General features: G+C 41.9%; 1 protein-coding gene across 4 annotated transcripts in view; it reads right to left on the bottom strand.

The window, feature by feature from the left end:
* Positions 1–17,539, bottom strand: part of SEPTIN11 (septin 11) — an 89,871-nt gene that overhangs the window by 1,306 nt on the left and 71,026 nt on the right. For 2 of the 4 annotated variants that reach the window (XM_086704814.1, XM_086704813.1), the window contains exons 6-9: positions 16,768–16,864; positions 15,357–15,525; positions 9,386–9,518; positions 7,715–7,902 (exon numbers count right to left, since the gene is read on the bottom strand). In XM_086704814.1, coding sequence (XP_086560940.1) covers positions 7,715–7,902; positions 9,386–9,518; positions 15,357–15,525; positions 16,768–16,864 — 587 coding nt within the window. Of the gene's footprint in view, positions 1–406; positions 4,121–7,714; positions 7,903–9,385; positions 9,519–15,356; positions 15,526–16,767; positions 16,865–17,539 lie in introns of those variants that run through there. The other 2 variants (XM_025921449.2, XM_025921448.2) reach the window with 2 other exon arrangements.

Consider the following 17,539-nt stretch of genomic DNA (forward strand, 5'->3'; position numbering starts at 1 on the left):
GACTAAAAAGAACTCACAAAAGGGCACACATTGTTTGGGTAAAAATATATTTTCCCCCACTTTTATGTCTTGGCACTAGTGATATATGCATAGATTACCTGTCCACCACTCTCCTACCTTAACAGACACCAAATTACCGAGCATGTTTGCTAAGTGATTACTTTCTTACTTGAAAAAAATGATATAGTTCATATCGATACAATTATTTTAGTTTTTAAAAAGGACGAGTGTCTAACATGCAGCTTACATATATGACAATTCTGCATTAACACTGAAAGTAGATTACACAACACTTTTTTTTTAGAAACACATTGGTTATTTTCAAACAGCAAAATGACAGTGTTCTACAACTACAGTTTAAGGCATATCAGCATATTTTAAAATTAAGAAATAGACAAAGTTCTAATGCTGTTCACAGCTTTTCAATTTATTTAAAAAATTCCCTTCATACCTACATACAATCTAGACTTTGTAGGTCATAATTTCCACTAAAGAGTCATCACATATGTATCCTGTCAATGGAACCAAGACTTCTGGAAGCTGAGACTTGACGATTTCAGACACTTGCAAATGGCAAAGCAAAGGGATCTGAAAGGACGGTTTGGAAGGACCACACAGAGACAGTATGACATGGGTTGATAACAGCTGAAACCAAGATTCAACAGTCTATATGTGACACACTAATGGATATGTCAAGAAAGTAAAGAAACCCAGTCCATTTGTTTGAGGTGCACAAGATATGAAGACTAAGTGTTATTGCTGGTGAGATTCCAAAGCAGAGAAGGAAGGTAATAAAGAACGTGTGCTCAGTGTGACATTAAATGTTCCCCTGGTTGAGATGCCCTTTCTGGACAAAACTTTGACCAGTTAAGAAGGAGCCTAGGTTGGGAAAACATAGTCTCTAACTGCCAATAAATTCCCCAAATGCTTCTCCATCACATTCTACTGCATGTACAACTGTTACGAGTATCTAAAGTCCAGAAGCAATGGTCATTATGGTTGAACAAAAGATTTGGAGAGAGGCCAGCTAGATCTGGCAAAAAAACAAAACAACAGGTGTGTTCACTGCTAGCAGTTAGCATAAGGGAAAGACCATTAAATCAAGATCATCAAAAAAATTAAGCAGTCATAAAAGCAGCTTGGCATAAAAAACATTTTCCTCTTGATTTTCTCCAATGGAAGGTGGTAGTTTCTTATTCTACCTTTATTTACATAGTCAGAACCAAGGACCCTCTAATCTCCAGCGATGCCCACAATGCTGTGTAGAACACAGCTGGGAACAATAATTTCTGACCTCCATACTGGTATCAAGAAAAAACTGAATTTATATTTCTTGTGGAAAAGGTACAAATGTGGTTATTTTAAATATATAGTTTTTTTTTTTTTTTTTGTAAGCAAAGGCTACTCAAACCATTACCTCCCTATACCTCCCTCCAAAAAAGGAAAAAAAAAAAAAATTCACCTATCCCGTTTGTTTCTCTAATTTTAAAAAAATCCAAAAGATCTCAAAGTTTTCTTACTACTGTACTTACATGCAAAGGCGAAAGCACATCCAATTAGATTTGAGGGTATCATTTATTCCGTGCAGAGCCAAGGACTACTGTGAAAAAAGGCACAGATACAGAAAGAAGAGAAGGGCAGCAATAACAAACCAAACAGGGTGGGGGAGCAGGAGTAGAAAAGAGTTCAGAAGCAACATGTTAAAAAAAAAAAGCTTCTAGAACTTTCTTTTGACTTTTTATTCCCTGACTCTCCATATGATTCATTTTGTCATGAAAATTTTCATGGGAGGAAAAAAAAAATCAACAATCTTGGAATCAAAAAGTCAGCTGGATGGATGCCTTTCACAGCGAGGCTCACTTTTGAAAAGGTTTCAGTGATGCATTAAAAATGGTCATTTTAAAATGACCATTTTTGGAATTTACATGTATATTTTCTGTTACAAGGCACAAAAATGCTCACACAAGCAGCGGTTGGAACAAGCATACAACACAAGTATTCAAGCTTTTGTCTGGTGCACAGCACATGAGCAAATTTAGCCATGGTTAGAATCGGCATGCCATCTAGTATTTGGCTGCTCCACAACTAGCTTTGGACTAGAATCATTCAAGAAAACAAAACAAAAACATTAGTCCAGTACCTCCTCAATCAGTCTTTATACCACCATTGCTGATTCTAGTTTGCAGTTTCTAGCCCAGCTTAGTTTGGGCTCCAGTGAAACTGAACTTTTACTTTGCCTACTTAAGCCTAACTCAGTTCATGGAAGACCATAACTTCTTTCCCCTAAAAGTATGATTGAGAATGAAGAGAAGGAAAAAAAAGAAACTTTTTTGGAATCAACTAGAGACTTATTTAAAAAAAGGGGGGGGGGGTGGATTGCATGTGTGTGTCAGGGAAGGTACAGTGTCTTCTATCCTATTTACCTAATGTCTGACTAGTGAAGGCTGGGAGGAAGCACAGAGCTGGAGCATCAGGTTCGTGAGAAAGAATACTCTTTTAAGTAAGGAACAGCAGAGTATTGAGTTAGAAGTTGGGAAGATCTTGTTAATGGAGGGGGAAAAGAAATCAAGAAGATGAAGGGATAAGCCTCACAAAGGAACAGAACCGAAAGGAGAGTCAATATACCCCTTTCCGTGGTCTGTGTCATGGCCTGTGGGTTGGCCCTGATTCTCAATGACAGGGTGATGGGCTGGGACACAGAGAGCAGGTGGAGCTAGTCATGGTGAGGACAAAATGAAGAAACTCCTTCAAGACAACTGGATATGAAAGACCAGCTGCTCTAGTTCTCCTTCCCGTTATCGCCAAATATGGAAAGGAGACCATGCACAGAAGCTAGATGTGCAGTTGAATTTCTACCTTCTTCACTCATGGCTTTGTGTCAAGTTCCTTCCCATTTCCTTCTTAATGTTTTATTTTTTTATTTTTGAGAAAGGAAGACAGAGAGTGTGTGTGTAAACAGGGGGAGGGGCAGAGAGAGAAGGGCACTGAGAGAGGATCTGAAGCAGACTGTGGTGACAGCAGAGAGCCCGATGCGGGGCTTGAACTCATGAACCGTGAGACTGTGACCTGAGCCAAAGTCCGATGCTTGACTGACTGAGCCACCCAGGCGTGCCCCCCTTCCCATTTCTACCTTAAATTGATGCGATCCCCTCATAATTTGTGCTGCAGATGATATACAGTTTATAACAAATTTTCTATTTGAAGCATTTCTGAAAATTTTCTCCTCATGACTGAAAAGTATTATTAGAAGTACGGATATCCTAGAATCGGTCATTGACCACGGAGAGCGTGAAAGAGTGCTCATTGTAAGTGGAAGGGAGGTTGTGGGAAACCCATCATCCTTAGTAGGGGATTCTTCTACTAGGCAATGTTATACGACCTGACCTTGGAGATCACTAACTGTGAGAGGATCAGGTTGTGCTGATAAAAGAGACCATCAGCAGTTCTCTCATTACAGTCCAACTTGTCCAGGATTTGAGAGATAGGGGTTCAGACATATTTTGAAAGACGTATGAGGGGACAGTGTGAAGAGACCCACAACATGGGTCAAATAAAATTATAATAATGAATATCCATGCAAATGCATAGGTCCTAAAAAGCTGACCCACCGTTCTACCTACATACAAAGCTACCCTGGTTGGGGCACGTGTGGAGAAGAGGCAGAGTGAGTTCAGGGCTTCTGCCACCATGGAGATGAGAAATCAAGAAAAGCCAAGTTGTTGTCATGGCTATTCAGGGTTATGGTTCAGCTGCTGAGACGATGAGAAGTTCTCCTGACAGACGTACATGGAGCCATTGACCCTCCGTCCCTCGGTCCAAAGCAACATACAAGCAACAGGCATGCTTCCTGCTGCCGCTCTGAACAGGCATAAAAGGCAAATCATTTACTTTCCAGAAACAAAGTCCAGCTGCACAGAGCTTTTGGTGTTATTCTCTTGTTCTATCATTTTCCACTACCCAACAACATTCAGCAAAATGAGTTAATAGTTATTGGTGTCTGGGGAAGGGTAAAAAAATAAAATAAAACAAAAGGACACAGATGGCAGAGATACAATATTACTGCAAAAGCAGGTGAATGCGGGACCATCCTTGGCTTGCCAGGCTTTATGTGAAGCTTGCACTGCAAGTTAAAAAACAAAACAAAAAAGTTAGAAATAATAATAAATAAAAAAGAAAGGAAAATTAGGAGTGCCAGCACCAGCATTCGGTGATGGTGAATGCTCATGCAATGATTATGGAATCGACAGAAATTAAAACCACAAATTTGAGTAAGCTAGTCTACACGACAAGCAAAAGCAAAATTTTAATACTGAATTAACACATGGTTAGTTTCCGTTTGCATGTAATTTACGAGTGACTTCTTGAAACCACTACATGTGACAGTGGAAGGATTTGCTATTTGATTTTCATTTTCTCAAATAACATAAATCACAATCTATTAGGTTTGGTCATCACATTGGTACTGAATAGGAGCAACACCTTCCCATTACTGAGCGGCTGGAGTCAGAGAATAAATCTACAATAATGTCTTCAAAAGATGAACTTGGGGACTGGGATACAGTGAGTGGTCATGCTATTAATCTACTTGGAAAGGGAAAACAGGATGAGCATCGTGTGGCTACAGCTACAGCAGGTGCCAGGAGCCTTCCCCCGCGTTTAGGTACAACGCAAAACCAAACCCGAGATCCGCACATCTAATTTTAGGCAAGTCTGAAACATGCAACTTCATTCCTTAGCAAGAATAAAAAAAAAAAAAAAAAAAAAAAAAAAGTTTTTTTTTTTTTTTTTTTTTTTAAAGATGAGTGGATGACTGTATAAAACCATGGTTATCAGATGCCAGGTACAGTTTTAAAATGATGGATTTTAAAACTTCCTTTTGGAATGGATGAAACGTCACCACCAACGCCCACTGGCAATTGTGCAAAGTTTCAGAAAAGAATGCTGTCCACTGAACAACTTACCCTCCGGTACTTGCACCACTGCGGCATAGCCGCAAACAAGGGAAGTGCCTTGGTGGCCAGAAAGGGCAGGAGGTGGGGTCCGGCTAAAGGCAGTGCCAGGGTTAGCTAGCTCTACTTTGTCTGTAATCTTAGGGAAGGTTATATGCTCTCATGCCACTACAGCTCAAGTAGAAGCATAAAGCCTTACCTACGTTATAAAGGGAGCGTGTCATTAGAATAGAAAAAACAGAATTTAAAACTATTAGAAAAACTAATTTCCGAGGTGGAAGCATACCAGGTGAATAAATAAGCGTCTCTTTCGTAAAAATTGTCTCCCTGAAACAGAGCCAGCCCCTAAGTGGCATGTATGGTGACTCCAGCATCTCTTCCAGCTACACGAGGAGACAGGAGTCTCCCATTTATTTTCAAAGAGCTGCTCTGGTTACCCTGGTGACTGTCTTTCTGTGGTCCTCTCTAACCAGAACTCTCCCCTGGCTGGAAGGGGTGGCGGGGGCGGGAGAGGGGTGGTTAACTTTTATACTTCAGGCCTCCAACTTGCAGTTGCTTTCTGTGCTCAAATGGGAAAGTTGTAGAAAAGGTTAAGAACCTGCCAACACGTAGGTGCCATCATCAGGTACAAAACCTGGTCACTACTGCACACCAAATGAAGTCTAATTCTATTAATGATACACAAGAATGTATAAATAAGGCTAAAACAGAATTTGCACATACTTCATGTAAACTTGAAAAGCATTATACACAACTAAGGCCCAAGGCTGGGGTGAAAATAACCTAAAATGATCAAAAGGGCAAGGAAAAACCTCCCTACGCTGGGAAGTCTATTACTGGAGAGACCTTTTTTTAATGGAGGCACAGTACGGATCCGCTCTTGGAACTAGTATTGCTTAAAGGCACATCCAGCGTTCGTGAAATACCCTTGGAACACTGCTGGTCTTTTAAAAACATTTTTAGTTCTGAAACATGTACCTTTATGCACATTAGTGCTTAAGGGTAAGAAAAACTTGACTTTGGGTTTCCTAAGCTGTGAGTCAGCAGGTTTTTTGTTTCATCCATGCCTATGGATGTGGTCATTTACACACACACACACACACACACACACACACACACACACACACTCTCTCTCTCTCTCTCTCTCTCTCTCTCTCTCTCTCTCTCTCTCTCTCATTTTTATCTTGGGTTAGTTAGGATCAACAAGTGTATAGATAGTGCCAAATGACTTTCATTTCATCTCTGAATCTCTGCATGGGGAACGTCACCATGAGTGACTGATACTCTCCCAACAAGCACAGCACAAGGCACTTTCTTGAACTGGATTAGAATCTAGGCAATTGTTACTCCCAGAATTAATCCAGCATAAGTAAAGTATCAGCCCTTGGGAGGCCTTGAACACTTGGGTCTGCACCAACCCCATAGAAATCACACCACATCTACACCAGCTACTTTCTATTGTTTAGAAAACATGCTTATTTCTTTGCTCTCTTGACACATTTTCTGCTGTCTCAGAGCTTGGAAAGTCAAAGGCATAATTTAAAACTCTCTCCGTGTATCACTGTAGAAGTCTATTGTGCTTTCTGCCACAGGCAGTGTAATGAGGTCCCTCAGGGGTGAGTCTGCATGCTCACCAAGACTAAGGACACCACCACTGTGCCCAGTCCCCCATGATAGGTGTCAATTACTGAGCAGATTCAATCCTATCTGCTCTATTTGTTAAAATTTAATTCTTTGCCTACCCAAGTACCAACATTTTTATCGTTTACTTAATTGTCCGCTTTTCCCCTAGAATCTCGGCATCTAAGGATAAAGAGCAAGAATCCTGAAACACATTCAGGGCTGCCTTATCGCTGCCCTAGGAGCACCGTGTGTTAGACCAAGCAGGGCAGTATCTGTGGGTTCGCCATCCAGCCACCACAAAAGATTTCCTAGAAGGTACTGTACTGACCACTGTGCTTATTGTCAATCCAGTAGCGATTGTCATAAAACCGCACTCTCTAGTCGTTAAGGTGTTTGATGTAGAGCTTCAAATCATGAGAGAATTTCAAGGCAGGCCCAAGTCTCCCACTGGATTCAGGCAGCCACTATTGGAGTATTACAGGAAGTGACTACTTTAAGAGCAGAATCTGACCCTTTGGCACATTAAATCAAAGCCATATTTAAAAAAAAAAAAAATTTTTTTTTTTCGTATGGAGATAGGTGTGTTTTGAGGATTGGTGAGGGTGTCTTAACTGGAAGGGTATTTTGATCCCATTTCCACAATAAAACAATTCACCATCTTATTGAATTTAAGGGAAAACTTGTGGCCACTAGCGGTTCGTCCCGATCTTCCATTTCGGAAACAAGGTTTTCGGTGACCGGCTTATCAAGCCTCACGACACAGGATAGAAAAATTTTAACAATCATCATTTTAGGATGCCCTTTATCAAGAGTCATGAGGATTGTCTCCAGGGAGTAGTGAAGAGATATGGACTGTCTTCTCAAGAGTCCTAGTGTTGGTGCAGAAGATGCCACCGGAGACAGCAGGTTCCTCCAGCCCTGATTGCTTGGTCATGTGGTCAAGTTTTATAAATTAATATTTCTGTACCCTTTACAAATACTTTAAAAACCTGTATCATCTTCCCTGCACTGTAGAGAAAAGACTTGCATTTATCTTTCTGGTAACAGACCAGTTTCCAGTCTGTAAATGGGAAAAAGTAGAAACATGCAAGAGGAATCAATGGTTAGAGGGCCCCAATGCATGGGGGGGGACACCCGCTTACTTTTTCTTATCCTTGTCTTTCTTGGTTTGCTGGGCCCCAGACTGCTGTGCCTGGGACTGCAGGAGCTGAGCCGCTGCCTTCTTCTTCTGGAAGTTGTTCACCTCCTCCTCCAGCTCCTTCTTCTTGTCTTCCACTTTCTTCTTCTCTTCTTGGTGTGTCCGCTTTAGGAGGTCAAACTTCTCATGGAGCTGGAGAGGAAAAGAGGAGGCCAAGTTTGGTGAGGGGAGTGGAAAGTTACAGCTGAAGATCTTCTGCATCTGTTCAAACCCCAAACATGCCTCGTGTTCCTGCACATGCTTTAATCCCACGAGGGAAGCACCGTCTGGCACTCCTGGAGGAGCCAGGCTGAGAGGGCAAAGATCACCCCTCGGAGCCCTATGAGCCTTTGAGATTTGGAGCCTGTGGCACTCATTAAAGGGAATTCTGTTCATTTTTACTGATAATAAAATACATATTCATTGTAAAAAGCATAAGGAAGAAAATAAAAATTATCCATGCTCCTAACAGAAATTACCCAAGTGGTAATGGTAGTTCTTTATTTCTGGTCCTTTTTCAAAATGTGTAATATACATTTACTTAGAGACATACACAGTGACCACAGATGATGTATGGTGTTCAAATAATAAGAATATGTTGGGAGATTTCTGGCAAATTTCTTGACAAACCAAATTCAGAAAATTATCACAAGGCAGAAACAAAAGCAGGAAGGAAGGGAGGGAGGGAGGGAGGGAGGGAGGGAGGGAGGGAGGGAGGGAAGGAGGGAGGAAGGGAAGAAAGAATGAAGGGAATAACTCTTACTAGATAATTCTAGATTTCCATCCAGCATCCACTTGGTATTTATAATCAACAACAAATAAGGCTCAACTTTCCTTTCTCTGTAGCAAAACTATACTGAGTGCTTAGCTATTTAAATAACCTCTAAATTTCAGTGGCCTTTATAAAGATAAATGAAAAGACAATGATGAAGAAATTATTTAGACAATTTGGAAATGAATATAGCTATAGGTCATGCACTTGAGATACTCATTATCTGCCATCAGAGACAAACAGATTACTCTCCCTCCCTCCCCCTCTCACGCTCTCCGTATGAGATAAGTGTTATGCAGAAACCCATATAACCTTCTAGGAGGCAGTTAATCTGGACTGGTCACGGGCAATGAGAGGAGTCAAAGGATGCTGGAGCAGGGAGAGCATGCCCACAAAGGAAGAAGATGCATATACAGATAGGGCATATGGAGACCCATTACCCATCAGGTTGTGCCAAAGGGCCCATCCACTGTTTAGCTCACTGAGTTGGCTCACAGACTAAGACAATAATAGTAATAACAGTCCAGAATCCCAGCTCTTATGTTGCAAGACTTATAAATTAAGGAGATATTGAGCTACAGAGAACACGAGACCACGCCTGAAGACCTAAGGTCTAGTTTTGGTTTCAGCTCTGCTACTTACTAGGTATGTGACTGCATAACTCATTTAAGCTTTATGGCTCTCAGTTTTATCATCTGTAAAATGGGAATAATACATGACCTGCTTCTCTTACCATGGTAGCTGCTCATGTGATAAAATATATGTAGAAAGTACTTAGGAGAGCATGAAGTTCTATATAATGTGAAGTATTAATAACACGTCTTACTTATTTTTCTCTCACTTGAAGGAGGACAGATGGCTTACCTCTTTCTCTGCCTCTTTGAGTTCAGCTTCTTTCTCCTTCACTCTCATAACAAACATTTGCCTCATTTCTTCTTCTTTCTTCTGAAGTTCTCCCAGAAATTCATTTCTTTTTGCTTCGTACGTCTCCTGAAGACTATTCAAAAGCCAAACCGAGGACAGTGTTGTGAAGTTGAATAGGAAATTTCAGCTCATATAATTTCTACTCATCGCTTCCAAAAAATAGGTAAGGCTGCCACTTACCATATCAAAGGACACATAAAATGGCACACCATCTTCTTTTGAGTTATGCAGTGATCAGAAAGACAAGCACATCAAGAGCCAGAGATGAGTCAATAAACACAATTTGGCAGTACAGGGATATCTTACTGGCTAAGTGTATCCTATCTCTATTCACACAGAGAAAGCCTGGGTTGGACTGGCCGGTATTTTCCAGATCAGCAAACAAGTAGACACCAAGATGAGAGTTAGAATTTTAAAAAATGAAGGTAGTAGTGTAGGGAGAGAGTGCAAAGGCACTGGAGCCACACACACCAGGGTTTGGATTCTGGCCACAGCAACTTACTGACTGATCTTGGGATGGGCACAGACCCTATGCTTCCGTGTTCTCTGTGTAAGATGCAGCTAAACCAGCATTTACCTTCTAGAGATAGGATTATGGGGATTCAGTGAGGGCAAAGTGAGTAAAGCATTCGATATACCATCAGTGCTTAGCAAATATTACCCTTCCCCACTCACCTCCCTCCAGCCCCCAATTCAGAAAACAGACTCAGTGAACCATCTAGAGACAATAGTATATCTAAACATATTATAGAAAATTGCTGCTTTTCAAGTTATATTATCAATTGAAAGTAGAGCAGGGAAGAGTTTTATTTTTATCTTAAATCCCATCCTCCTCCTGACTCTCTACAGAACGTTGAGCCCAATATTTTAAATTGAATGCTAGATTCAGCTTTACCTCTAAGTCAGAACAAATATATTGGCAGAAAAATTGCTTTTGGTAACACAACTTAAGAAAACACACCCCCATACCTACACCTACACAGAGAGACAAGTGCTGATATTTGATAAGGTGCGGTTTCTAGTTCTCCCTTGCAGTCTCCCTAGAACAGCACCCATTACAGTAATGCGAGTCTGCAGAATATCCATCTCTACCCGTGGGCTGAATTCATCCTAAGTGCTGACTCCAAATTGGAGTGGATAACCTGTGGATAACCCTGGGGACCATGCAGAGCTGCCTCCCAGCATCCACACTGGTCCTTTCAGAAGGAGAAAAAGGACATTCAGATAGTAGGAGCAAGCATGCATGGAGTCAAACAGTCAGAAAATGTCTTCAATAGGATTGCTTATACTTCTATAATCAACACTTTTATTGGTTGATTAAAAATAAGTTCTCCTACCCTCAAGGGTGTCCACACTAACCTGTTAATGAACAATCAAGCACTTTGAGTTTCCAGAGGTATATTTAGCTTTCACTTATGAAACAAAAACATTTTGGGCCAATGTTGACATTGGCTAATACTAATAGCAATATTTAGACTTGAGATTTAAGATATATAGCCATGGAGATATAGAAATGTATTGACAGAACTAATTCATGGGTTTGATTTTGCTTGTTAGCATCTAATAAACTCTTCATTACCAGTATTTAGATCAGAACTGCTGAAGGCAGAAGATGACCTCTCCCTGCTATAAAATTTGGGGGGAATCTCTGTTTTTTGTTTATGATAATGAATAGATCTCCCTTTTTAAGGGAAAGGAGAATGAGAACAGGTACTTCAGTTCAGACTTCATTCTGGTAATTCACACAGTGTAATTCTCTCTCTGTTACAATCTTCTGGAACTACCTAGTGAAGGGTATCCTGGAGAATAACACATCACCAGTGGTACGAAGCAATTTACACACAAGAATTCACTAATCCTTACACACCCAATAAGGTGGGTATTACTATCTACCTCCCACTTCACAGACGAAGAAACTTGGAGACAAGTGTTTAGTAATCTGTCCAGGTCACACAGTGAAGAGTAACAGACCTGGGATTTGCACCCAGGCCATCAAGCTCAGACAGGAACTCTATCCACTGCACTCCATTGCACAGAGGTCTGCATGTTCCCCAAAACAAATGGGTCTCATGAACCTGAAAACTTTGTGATCTCTTGAGAGAATAGTGGTAATTAAACCCTTTTTGTGACCTGACAAGAGTCAGGGGAAGGGGGCACTCTGAGATAAGGAATGGGCAGTTTGGACAGGGACTGTTGGGGTAAAGTACAAAGGAGTCTCAGGAGAAAAGAATCAGGAACAGGATCAGTCCAGTCCCTATTGTGTCCTACATCCTCTTCCCTCTTCTGGCATCTTCAGATGCCAGCCGGAAGGGGCCAAGGTCTGAGGGAGAGGGACCTGGGTCCAGAGAATGCATGCTGCTCTGGTTGGGCTGAAGACCACAGGGCAGCAGGTGGTAAGATGGGCACAGGAGAAAGCAAGCTGACATGTGGGTAGGTAGGTAGACAGACAGATACACAGATTCTGCCACAGGACAACAAAGACACAACTCTAAATTGAGGCAGGTCAAGGATACCACCAGAAATACACTCAGTTAGCTTTACTGGCTCCAACGTACTTCCAAGGCTTTCGTACAGCCTCTTACTGTGTTTGTCCAGCTCCTGGTTTTGCTTCCTGCTGTACGATATATTCAGGTGATGGCTGCCCCTTACTAGCCTTGGCTTTAGAGATTACTCTGTGCTTTATAAACACAAGAGCAGCTTGGAGGACAAAGAGTGGATACCGGGTGCTCAAAGGAAGGATGGACCTCACTGTACACCCACAAAAAATCCTCTGCTTTGGGAATATACTTATATTCTTCCCAGCTCACCCAAAATTCACATGGAAAAAAATCCAAGAGCATCTGGGAATGATGGCTTTGAAGATGAAATTTTGGGAAACCAGTCAAATCAGCAGCAGCTTTTGCTTCCCCTTAATTGTGGTGCCCTTCGTGCAGGGTCCCCTCACTGCACCCCTTCAGTGTGGTCCCAGGCTCAAGAAGTGCCAGGGATGCTGGAAATGCCTCAGAGGGAAAGTCTGAGACATCTATAAAATGTTGCTACTGCCAATGTCAGAGAAACTGCCTGTGGTCTCTTCCAGGAGTTTTATGGTTTCAGAGCTCACATTTAGGCCTTTAATCCATTTTGAGTTTATTTATATGCATGGTGTGAAAAGTGGTCCACTTTCATTCTTTTGCATGTAGCTGCCCAGTTTTCCCAACACCGTTTATTGAAGGGACTATCTTTTCCCCATTGCATATTCTTGCCTCCTTTGTCACAGATTCTGACCACAGAAGGGTGAGTTTATTTCTGTGATCTCTACCCTGTTCCACTGATCTATGGGTCTATCTTTGTGCCAGTACCAAACTGTTTCAATTACTAGACGCTTGTAGTATATCTTGAAATCTGGGATTACGATACCTCCAGCTTTGTTCTTCTTTCTAGATATGTCTCCTCAGGCAAGGGAAACAAAAGCAAAAGTAAACTATTTGGACTGCATCAGAATAAAAAACTTCTGCACAGCAAAGGAAATCAACAAAATGGCAAGGTAACCTACTGAACGGGAGAAAATATTTGCAAATGAAATAGCTGATAAGGCAGAGGACCTGAATAGATATTTTTCCAAAGAAGACATACAGACATACAGATGAAAAGATGCTCAATATTACTAATCATCAGGGAAATACAAATCAAAATCACAATGAGATATCACCTTATGCTTTTCAAAATGGCTAATATCAAAAAGACAAGAAATAATAAGCAGTGGTGAGGACGTGGAGAAAAGAGAACCCTCATGCACTTTTGGTGGGAATGTAAATCGGTGCGACCACTGTGGAGAACGGTATGGAGATTCTTCAAAAAATTAAAAATAGAAATACCATATAATCTAGCAATTCTACTACTGAATATTTACCTAAAGAAAATAAAAATATTAGTTTGAAAAGATATGTGTACTTTATGTTTATTGCAGCATTATTTATAATAGTCAAGATATGGAAGGAACCTGAGCACCCACCAATAAATGGGTGGATAAAGAAAATGTGGCATGTATACACAATGGAATATTGCTCCGCTTATTTAAAAAAAGAATGAGATAGGGGCACCTGGGTGGCTCAGTCGGTTAAGCGGCCGACTTCGGCTCAGGTCGTGATCTCACAGTCCGTGAGTTCAAGCCCCGCGTCGGGCTCTGTACTGACAGCTCAGAGCCTGGAGCCTATTTCAGATTCTGTGTCTCCCTCTCTCTGACCCTCCCCTGTTCATGCTCTGTCTCTCCCTGTCTCAAAAATAAATAAAACGTTAAAAAAAAAAAAAAAAAAAAAGAATGAGATATTGCTATTTGTGACAACATGGATAGACCCAGAGGATATTATGCTAAGTGAAATAAGTTGAGCAGAGAAAGACAAATACCATATGGTTTCATTTATATGTGGAATCTAAAATAATAATAATAATAATAATAATAATAATAATAATAAACGAACAAAGCAACAAACAAGCAAACAAAAACCAGACCCTTAAATATAAAGAACAAACTGGTGGTTGCCAGAGGGGAGGTGGATCAGGGGAATGGGTGTAATAGGTAAAGAGGATTAAGAGGTACAGACTTCCAGTTATACAATAAGTAAGTCATGGAGATGACAAGTACAGCATGGGCAATATAATCAATGATATTGTAATAATGTTGTTTGGTGACAGACAGTGACCACTGAGGAAGGTACAGAATTACTGAATCACTGTGTTGTACATCTGAAACGAATATAATACTGTATGTTAATTAGACCTCAATAAAAAAAATAAATATAGTGAGATGTAAAAACAAAACAAAACAAAACAAAACAAAACAAAACGGAAACCTTAGGCCAGAAGAAATGGAACCAAATGGGACATGGAAGATGTGTGAATAAAGCATATCCTCTACAAGTCAAAAGGCCTGGACAACATCTGCCATCATCCTGAAGTCCCTGAAGTGAGCGAGGCCAGAGCAGGAGGCTGCACCCAGCTTGGCCAGGCCTTCAAGAGCCCTGCTGGACCTACCCAGCAACACCTCCTTCTGGTGGGCAGTTACCCTGCGCTTGCAGGAGGTATTTTAATTTAAATGCCAAAAACAGAGACAGCAGAAGACCAAGGAACGGCAGCCCCTAATCATGCCCAGGCACACCTCACATCACCTCAACTGAAATCTCCATTAAGACCCAGTGTGGGCCCAGTTTGGACAAAGCAATCCTCTTCTGGGCCCACAGGTGGCAAACCTGGCCTGGTGGCCCTGCCTTCCCTCCCCACTCTGTGGCCAACGTACTCAGCCCCTGCCGCCCCTCCCCCACGGCCTAGGTTCTGACAGCAGCTGGGCCTTTGCTGGGCCGCTAATTCTGCATTAATTCCCCCCTTCACATTTTGCCACTTCATCTCCATCCATCGATGATGTGGGAAAACACACAAGAAACTTTCTACAAGTTATTCCCTTTCTTCCTCATTAGTTGTTAGCATTGGACTGAAACACAGAGAGCTGATAAGAGTCCTGGGAAGTGAAACCTGGCTGGCAACCATGAACGAACGGAGCAAACTGTACTGAGCGGCCACACCTCTGTAAATGCCTAGACCAGGCTCTGTGCCTCTGTGAGTATAATGATTAAGAGCAGGGGTTCAAAACTCACTCCATCACTTCCTACTTGTAGGACCTTGGGTAGGTTGCTTACACTTTCAGTGCCTTAGTTTCCTCATCTGTAAAATGAGGATGGCAATGACATCATCTACATCGCTTAGTTGAGATAATACCAATAAAGTGGTTATCGCAATGCCTGGCAATTATGCTTACTAACGTGTCCCCACCAGGTCCCTCAATCACTGCTATCTCAATCTGACAAGCATTTTGGTGATGGAACAACACACCATTCAAGCCACTGTCTGGGAAACAGCTGATTGCTAGGTGCCCTCATACCTGAAGGGCTTGCTGTCAGGGTCAGTGTCCTTGAACCCCATCTCCTCAAGCTTACAGCGCCGATACAGTTCATAATGGCGGGTGTGAGTCTGTTCTCGCAAATCTTCCATGTTCACGCGGATCAGCATCTCCCGAAGTTTCACAAAATCACAGTGGTTTTCATTCTCAACTGCAAGAGATGGGAAGGTGGAAGCGGCTATCAGCAATGACATCCCTAAAAATCTGAAGTGACACTTTCAAAAAGTTATCACCATCGCTCCTGAAATCTCAAAGCTGTGTGAAGACCCTTCACTGGATTCGCCTTACATTCCCAACGAGGACAAGATTTTCGACAATGTGGACCATAATGTTGATGACCACAGTGATCGCAGAGTGTCTGCTCAGGGCAGGGCATTGCAAGAGGAACTTTATAAATATTGTCTTTATCCTTCAGAACAATTCTGCCAAGTAGGCATTGTGACTCTCGTCTTGTAGATGCAGAAGCAAGGCTTTGGTAAGGAAGCTGACTTCCTGAGTACTGGGAGCAGAGTCTATGTTCAAACACAACATCTGGCTGCAAAGCCAGGTCTATTTCCACTACTCCGTGCCCCCTGGAAGTATACAAGGCAGGTTCTACATACCACTTCCCTTAATTTCATCAACACTATGAAAAAAGCTTTATTATAGAGAAATAGGTAAGATTCATAAAAATTGTAATTTTCTTAGAGATCTGAAAGGTACAATTTCTTTTCCCTTTTCACAGATTTATTGCCTTTATTCAGAAAAAAAGAAAAGGGGGACTGATAGATCTTAAACTAATGAAGAAACTTTCTATAGCTATCCTACTTAACCTATAGCATCAGATGTCCTCCCTCAAAACACACAAAGGCAGGAAAATAGGGTCCTTGCCTATCAAAGTGACATATGGGAAGCTTCTTCAGGTCAGAGACTATGATCATGTCTCCCAGCACCAAATAGGTCATAATTCTCAGATATCCACTGAGATAACATTTAATTGGAAGACAGGTTTTCCAGAGATAATGGAGAAACAAGTAACTTCTTGTTTACAAGAAACCTTTTGCAGCTTTCTTACTATACTTTGCTGATGAAACTGGTATGAAAGTTGTTGAAACTTCTAGGGAAGAGCTCTTTTCTACCAGGAATTTGTACTCAATTTGCCACATAAGCCAATATTCTTGAGGGGCTGCCTCACCGGAAGTAGGGCACTGTGGTCACTTCTCCCCACCATCTACCTACTTGGTCACAGGGTCTTGCTTCCTCACTTCACAACTGCCATGTGTACAACCCTCCCTTCGTCCTGCCTTTGGTTGAGGACCTCCCCCAAAACCTCCCCAAACAGGGCAGAGAGAGAAGAAGCGAGTCACCACAGGAGTTAAATGTGGAGACCCCCTTCCCCCTAATGTGCACATACCCTGCACCACACCCCAGGGGTACTGCCTGGCCTTCGCCATCTTGTTGCCGATCTTCACCTCTTCAGTGCTGCCGACCACAGCAAACGGGAGATGGACCTGAGAAGCAACACAAGGACAGAGTTGTTACCTTCTCCAGGTCTTGCCCAGGCTGGTTCTCCACCTTGCCTAGGCTCTGCCCCTTCTGCCAGCCTCACTTAGTGAGGGGGAGACAAAGGGGAGGGTGGGTAGAAGAGGGAGGAAGCTCTGCAGGTCAGCAGAGGTGGGCTTCGTGTACCCCACCCCTCCTATGACCAAATATTAATTATGTGGTATGAGCTAGATTCAAAGGAAACCGTAGGTGTCTTTGCAACCACACAGGAAGCTTCTGACACATGTTGTCCAAGACTGTAGCCGCTAATATATGTGGCCACTGAGCATCAGAAACAGGGCTTACAGGATCAAGAAACTGAATTTTAGTTTTATATACTTGTTTTTCTTTTCCTGTTTTTTTAAGTACAGTTATTTTGAGAGAGACAGAGACAGCGCAAGTAGGGGAAGGGCAGAGAGAGAGGGAGGGAGAATCCCAAGCAGGCCCTGACAGCAGAGCCCCATGTGAGGCTCGAACTCTCAAACCAAGAGATCATGACCTAAGCTGAAATTAAGAGTTGGGGGCTTAACCAACTGAGCCACGCAGATGTCCCACTTTTATTTACTTTTAATTATTTTACCTTTGAACTTAAAAATATAACAAAATATTTTTCCGTGAAATAAAACTGTATTGTTTTGGGACTG

This window comes from Puma concolor, chromosome B1 (genome assembly GCF_028749965.1).
Source record: "Puma concolor isolate L17-30 chromosome B1, mPumCon1.1.hap2, whole genome shotgun sequence".
Taxonomy (NCBI): Eukaryota; Metazoa; Chordata; class Mammalia; order Carnivora; family Felidae; genus Puma; species Puma concolor.